Source organism: Penaeus chinensis, chromosome 12, assembly GCF_019202785.1.
Source record: "Penaeus chinensis breed Huanghai No. 1 chromosome 12, ASM1920278v2, whole genome shotgun sequence".
Lineage (NCBI taxonomy): Eukaryota > Metazoa > Arthropoda > Malacostraca > Decapoda > Penaeidae > Penaeus > Penaeus chinensis.
The window spans coordinates 25,831,895-25,839,394 of record NC_061830.1 but is presented as its reverse complement, the minus strand read 5'-3'; the positions used below and the strand labels follow the sequence as shown (position 1 = coordinate 25,839,394).

Sequence of the window (7,500 nt, the reverse complement as noted above, 5' to 3'; positions counted from 1 at the left end):
CAAATGATAATATTGAGGGGATGGGTAGTGGAAACTTGCCAGCCATCTCCCTCTTTTGTTTCTTTACAGTTACATTTGTAAATCTCAACAAAGGAAACTTTAGTTCTGGCTTGCATTGTTTCCCAGACAGTGTGTGTAGGTTTTGCCAAAAGGGTAATAATCCTTTACTTGTGTTTGGATCCAGTCAGGTAAGGCTAGTACAACCTTGGCTTTAGTGTCTTTTTTTCTGTTTATACTGTCAACCTAAGGGCCAACCCCCCAAAAGTTTAGGTTGGCAAATCTTTTCTGAGCTATGGTATAATACCAAATACCTCCAGAGTGCTGTTTGCATTCATATAATCATTCAAAAGAAATGTTTTACAAATACTGCAGTTTTGGAGTAAGCACAGATACTATTGTTATTTGATTCAGTTTACATTTTCAAGACAAATTTACTGGCAAACATAAAGGTCATTCCAATATTATTTAATGCTTGACAAAGCATGACCTGGAAGGGGAAAGTCCTACCATAGATATTGCTGAGTATGCTGACCCACATTGGCCTGAGGTTGTAATTTTTCTGCTTTTAAACATTTAACTATCATGTGATAACTACTCTCCATAACAAAGCCCCATTTTAATTATGTGAAATCGGCTGGTTTCATGCTAAAAACATCATATAGAGTAACAAGCAGTAAATCAATGTTTCAAAATATCTACAGCAGTCAATAGTCACCTACTGACTACAGAATATGGTTTATATGTGACAAGAAACTGCATTAGATAATTTTCCTGTTTTGTTGATATCCTCTTCTTCCTCCATCTCATGAAAGAGTTCTTTTACTGTTTAGGACCGTGTGGGTGCAGGACTACCAACAACCATGGCAGTGGGTAACATCATATGCATTGGCACAAGCCATGGCCTCATCCTTGTCTTTGAGCCTACTCAGGCTTTGAAATTCTGTTTAGGATCAACACAGGTAAGTACAAAAAGGTATTTAGATGCTGTTTAGGAAAGTGAATAATTATCTTGAAGAAAATGTATACACCTTCTTTATGTTGTCTTGTTATTGCTAATAATCTTTTTGGTTAATGTCTCTTGTTGTTTGTGGCAGTTGGGAGAGCAGTATGGATCTGTGTCTGCTCTGGCCCTCAACCATGACTGCACGCGCCTCCTTGCTGGTTTTGCCAAGGGTCAGATTTGTGTCTTTGATCTGACATCCAGCAAGCTCCTTCAGACAATCTCTGATGCCCACACACCATTCACAGCTGTTTTGCATTTAAAGGTATATGCAGATATTGTTTGATTTTAGATTGATATATTGCTAGGAATATATACTTAAAAGTCTGGAAATTTGTCTGATTTTAACTTAACTTCTCTCCTATTTGTACAGTGGACAGACTTTCCTGGAATGGCTGTCATTAGTGACAGTGGTGGGTCTGTCTTTGAACTCTCCATCAAGAGGACCATGGGGCTCAACTCCAATGAGTCTCGTTGCATATTCTCAGGCAGTCGTGGGGAAGTGTGTACCATTGAACCCCTGTTGATGTCACAGTTCCGTGCTACCCCAGTTTCAGAACCAGTCATATTGGCAATGGCTACTATATCAAAGGTGTGATAACTGTTTCTTTCTCTGGAAGAGTACTTGAATAAAAAAGCTATGAATATAATTATTGCAACAGTTGGAACAGCAACAGTGTTACCTGATATTGATGTAAAGATTGTGATTATGAAAGTGGAGATGATTTGCTCTTTGTTGCATAATCATGGGGTTCCCAGACTGTTTTTATTAATATTCATCTTTTCTTCATTTCTTTGTGCTTTTATGATACAATACAAAGCTATTACTGTTGTTTAAGCCATTTTGTTATACATCTAGTGGTTCATTTATATTATATCCACTCTTTATTTTTGCTTAAAATATTTGTAGACTGATATGTCATCCATAGATTCTCAAAATTTTGTGAAAGTTTTCTGCAATTTCCTTATAACCAATGCAATTTCAGGTCATTGTGGTATCTTTGAGGCCACAGTTGAAAGTATTGTTCTCTCACCCACTAAAAGCCTCTGCATCTACACTCCCCCTCTTGGCTTGGCAATTTGTGGTGATACAAATGCCTGATGGAACAAGAGTAATTGATCCTGTGTTGGCCTTTGGTCGTGAGAAAAATGTGTATTTTTATCAGGTAATTAGAGTACTGTATGATCTCAGATCTTTGATTTCCTACTTCTTAGAAAGAGAAATAACCCATGTTCATTCATTTGCTGTATCTGACGTGATGAAGATTTCTGTGGATCACCTATGAAATTAATATACTTTATATGTTTATAGTAGTAGAATTGTAGCAACTTAATGAAATATGATTTTGCAGTTAACACATGGAAGTCAGGAGGAGTTGCAGTTTATCCCACTGCAGAAAATGTCTTTATCATACCTAGTCCAAGCCATGGCATGGCTCAACTCCCGGACTCTGGCTGTGATGGATACCAAAGAGCACTTGCATGTGATTGATGTCAAGACTCAAGATGAGCTAGAGACTGTGGATCTTGCCCACCTTGGCCTGGTCTATGCTTCTGCACACTTCAAAGCCATTGCCACTGGAAGCAATGTCAGTAAAGCAATGGTAAGTTCAAGAAAAGTGTTATCTCCTTGGAAAAGAATATAAATTGCAGTATCAATCATTCTTGTGAGTAAAATTGTTGAGCAAAACTTCATGCTTTGAGGAAATCATGAGACATTTTCTTTTTGTACAGGCACTGGCAGGTGAGAGAGCCTGTTATCACTCCATGGTCAGTTTTGGATCACAGGTTCTGCTACTTGGGACAAAATCATTCCAGGTAAGGTTGTTTACAAAAAGTAATTTGACATCCCATAATGTCTTGACAATTAGATAGCTGGAGGATATTTTGCATCATGATTTTATTTCTGTTAGTCTTCTTTTGTTTTCTTAGGTTAACCTAGAGCAGCGTTATTGTGAGTCAGTTGATTGGTTCTTTTTAATTTCCTCATGCTCATGTTTAACATTATTTCCATAGTAGTTTGATTTTTATTGTTGTTGTCATAAAGCTAAAGGTTTATACCCTGCCCTCCTCTTCTGGGTTTAATTTGGCCTAATTTTAAAGATTTTTGTAATATCTATCTCCTTAAGGAATACACTCATGCTGAGGGCAGCTCTGAGTTGTGTCCACCATCCACTCCAGTATTGACATGTTATAATTTCAGGTAGTCACAGTGCGCACATGGGTGGACCGGCTGGACCACCTTGTTCGTGGGGGACATGTCCGTGAGGCTCTGCAGTTGGCATTAGACATATATCAAGATAAGGCTCAAGCTGTTGTAGGACTCAAACATAAGAAAGAGAAAAGACAATTGGTAATTAAGTTTTCAAGAATTTTAATGCAAATATTTGTTTGTACATTGTTGCATATCACCTGCATTGCCATGCCAGCTAACTCGTCTCTCTTTCCTTACTGGAGAAAAGAATGTGATGTCGATGTCTGCTTTTCCTAACAGCTTGTTCAAGAAAAAATCAATGAGCTTCTTAATCAGTACCTTGACTCTGCACTAGAGAAGCTTCCAGAACGAAACAACCTGGAAGGCCTGAATAAGTATTATACCCAGTTGGTCCCTCTTTGTGTCCAAGTTGCTGTGGGAGCTCACCTTCGGGACCTGCTGTTTGGCAGGATGTGGGACCTCTTCAGTGAAGATGCCATATCCAAAGGTATTTGATCTGGCCTTTGCATTCTTTCATGGATTACCTTGGGCAGTTTTGTTCTTATCTTTAAGAGTGCATTTAAGGTATTGTAGAGTGAATATTGGTCCTAGAACTGTATTCTTGGTGATTAATGAGTTAAATTATTCATACAAAATGTATCTTTGGTAAATACTGGACTCGGGTATTAAAGAAAGAGAAGACTGATTTTTATATCCTCACATCAATTCACAAATGGAAATAGTGTTTTAGGAGATCAGAACTAGGCTACAGCGGCCATAGTTGTAGCATTTACTTTTTCTTGTAACATATATATGTATATGTTAATTTTCTTTCACTGGGTATTAAAAAAAATAACACAAAAGATAAACATCAATTTTTATTAATTTAGAAACTTATTTAATTTTCATGTGTTCTTGAATTAAAACTTTTGTGATTCTTTCCTTTCAGGTATTTTCTTGGAGTCACTAGAGCCATACATCCTGAGTGACCAGTTGGCAGACATGTCACCCAGCATATCGCAGTGCCTCCTGTCTCACCATGAGGCATGTGGGAGACTTCAGGCTGCAGAGGCTTGCATTGTCCACCTACAGGTGACATCCCTTGACCTCCACCAAGCCATGACCCTTTGCTGGACTCATGGACTCTATGATGCTATATTCTACATCTACACCCATGGCATGAGAGATTTTGTTACTCCATTGGAAGAACTCATCACTGTTTTGAGTAATGCTATGGATAGTGGCAAAGCCTTAACTGATAGTCAAGTGATGCTGGGAAACAAGATTCTTGTGTATGTGTCGAGTTGTCTAGCTGGACGTGCATACCCACGGGGTGAGATTGACCCAGAGGAACTCCAGCAAGTTAAACATGAAATATTCAAATGTATTACATCACTTCATTCAAAAAATGCAAAGCCAACTGAACAGGCTTACCCTTTCCTAAGAACTCTGTTAAGATTTGATACTAGGGAGTTTTTGAATGTCCTAGCACTAGCTTTTGAGGAGGCTGAGTTCACCTCAGAACTTGGGATGATCCAGAGGCAGCGTGTTGTAGATATCCTCCTCCAGGTATGTAATAAACAGAAGTGCCATTTCTATGTAAAGTTTTGACATATTGGGATATTTGTTAAGGAGCTATTAATATGTTTTCCTCCAAAGGATTTTTTCTTAAAATGGTATCATCCTAGCCATCAAAAAGAAGTTATATACTGCAGAATTCTAGCTGCAGAATTTGAGCTGTTGTCTTAATTACATTTTTGCCTTTGCCTACTTGTGTTGGTCTTTTTTTATCATCAAGTAAAAAATGTAACTTAACACATCAGGTGATGGTAGAGGGGGAAGGCTTTGGTCCAGCTCAGTTGGGAGGACTCTTCACCTTCATAGCACGTCAGATGTCCAGGCAACAGGGCGCCATTGCAGTCAACAGGCAGCTGTTTGATCAAGTAAATTTCCTCATTTTCTTTGAAACAGATAAATTAGGGATTGTAAACATATTTCTTTTAGTGATTATAAAAACAAGAATCAGGGATTATTAACATATTTCTTTTAGTGATTATTAGTCAAAATTGATGTTGAATGAAATATTGTTTGGTTTGACACAAATTAATCATATAAAAATCTTCTTGACAGGTTTTGTGCCACCTAACAGCTCCGGATGCATCAAGTCACCATGAGGAACGTCAAACAGCATTACTAGAGCTCTTGCAAGAAGGTGGTCTTGTACATTACAAGGTGGAACAACTGTTGGAGAAAGCACGGCAAGCAGGATTGTAAGAGAAACTTCTTCACACTATCAATATTTGATACATGTTTAGTTTGCCTAAGACTGGTTTATCTACTACTGATGTAAATAGTTTGTTTTGAAATTATATGTATGACTTTTTCTCTTTTTTTTTTTCATGTGAGCAGTTACAGAGTGTGTGAATTCGTGTACGAAGAAAGAGGAGAACATGAAAAGATTGTTGAATGTTACTTACAGGACCAGATGAGGAAACATCAAGTGTTTACATATATACGTTCTGTCCTGTCATCACCACAGTTCACAGACTTGCATGCACAGAAGATTCAGCAGCAGTTCCTAAAACATATCAAGGTAAGTGAAAAACATTTCATATCTGGTAATGTAATCAAAATAGGTGGTGATTTAGCTCTGCATCTGGAAGGTAAGGGCTAGATTAAAAAAGAAAAAAAATGGATGATCTTTTATTGGAAATTTTAATTTTGTGTATTATTTAGTCTATTTATTTATTTATTTATTGTTATTAATTGAATAATGCTGTGCTTTCATTTTCTTTTATCTTGTACTTCTAGTTTCTGTTAGTTTATCCTCTTTGATCCCAACTCATCTTGTTCATCTTGAAAATCAAATTATACTATTCATGCCTGTTCCAGAGTCTCCTTGAGATTGATAGCAGCCGGGTAGCCAGCCTACTCCTGACCATGCCACAGCTGACCCCTCTGCTGCCAGAAGTCACCAGCCATTTGAGAGGAGAGCCACAGTTACTGTATAATGCTCTTCATGCACTCTTCACTTACAGGTGATTGACAATATTTTTATTCAAGTTAATATATGTTCAAATACATTTCTGAAAGTGAATTTTTTTCATTAAAAAAAATACAACCATTCAATTGTAGTAGTTCTATTGTATTTTAGGAATTTACAATACCTTTTTTCTTTCTTTCTTTTTTTTTTCTTTCTTAATGCACTGGATTCACATATAACAAGAAAGTTTATACATTTGATGATTCATTGAAGTCACAGACTTAGATTTTCTCAAATTTGGAATTTCTTTTCTCAGTATTACTGATATATATTGCTAATAAAGTTTAATATCAAAGGTAGCAATGTTCAAAAAAAAAACTTTTCTGTTGCCTGTTGTGATACAGCTTACTTAATGCCAAGTTCAACTCATTCACTCCAGTTGACATCCTGTGATGTCTGTCCTATCATGCCATGGTAGACCACCCCTCATGCTTTGATGACTTAGTGTCGTGCACATGGTCGAGCCTGTTCTAAGTTGTTCACACTAAACACTTGTGTGCTTGTGGGGAAAATTCTGTGCATATTATCTATATTTTTTGTGATATGTCTGCCCATAGATGGCTCTGCTTGTGCTTAGCCACAAAGGAGTCAATTAGTAGACCTTGTGACAGTACATGATTTGAATTGGCGGGAAAAACATATTTTTTTACTAGTGCTATGAATATCGATGGTGTTATTTTTATTGTAAACATTATAATTATTATAATGTTTTTTAACATTAGTAACAGCAAAATAAGATAACATAAAATATTTCATAAATCAAAGAAAAGGGTGAACGGGCGAGACAGGCAGTACTCGTAACTGGGTCATTGGTGACTTAGTACAAGTGTAGCCATCTATGTGTAAAAACAATCAAACAAGTACTCAAAATGGGCATAGCACATGTCTACCTGTCATACCTGTTGGCAAGGGGTTAAAGCATCATTACCTAAACGATTGTTTATGCTGCAGCCAAGTGCATAGAAAGCTGGGCACTGTGATGTTTCCCTTGCTTCTAATTTTTCCCTTGAGTAGCTGACTCCACACACACACATTGTTTAATCTGGCACTGGGGGCTTCTATTGTGATTGGGTTAAGATTGAAGTAACAGTTCAGCCTATGTATTTACTATGCAAGTAAGAATTTAGTATCAGGAAAGCAAATGTGACTAAAATCCAAAGAACATAAAGAGAAAAAAGAAAAAAAATAGCCAATGTTATCAGTATCTTAGTTGAATGACTCATTCATTTCTTGTCCAGCATCATTCTGATTATATTTACTGCA

General features: G+C 37.0%; 1 protein-coding gene across 1 annotated transcript in view; it reads left to right on the top strand.

Annotated features, from left to right (window-relative positions):
• LOC125030894 (vacuolar protein sorting-associated protein 8 homolog) overlaps positions 1-7,500 on the top strand; it is a 26,025-nt gene that overhangs the window by 5,308 nt on the left and 13,217 nt on the right. Inside the window, exons 4-16 of the mRNA XM_047621225.1 lie at positions 831-959; positions 1,095-1,265; positions 1,374-1,592; positions 1,987-2,166; positions 2,353-2,604; positions 2,735-2,818; positions 3,204-3,353; positions 3,495-3,702; positions 4,144-4,763; positions 5,018-5,137; positions 5,325-5,464; positions 5,604-5,787; positions 6,087-6,232. Of these exons, the coding sequence (XP_047477181.1) occupies positions 831-959; positions 1,095-1,265; positions 1,374-1,592; positions 1,987-2,166; positions 2,353-2,604; positions 2,735-2,818; positions 3,204-3,353; positions 3,495-3,702; positions 4,144-4,763; positions 5,018-5,137; positions 5,325-5,464; positions 5,604-5,787; positions 6,087-6,232 (2,603 nt within the window). The remainder of the gene's footprint in view (positions 1-830; positions 960-1,094; positions 1,266-1,373; positions 1,593-1,986; positions 2,167-2,352; positions 2,605-2,734; positions 2,819-3,203; positions 3,354-3,494; positions 3,703-4,143; positions 4,764-5,017; positions 5,138-5,324; positions 5,465-5,603; positions 5,788-6,086; positions 6,233-7,500) is intronic.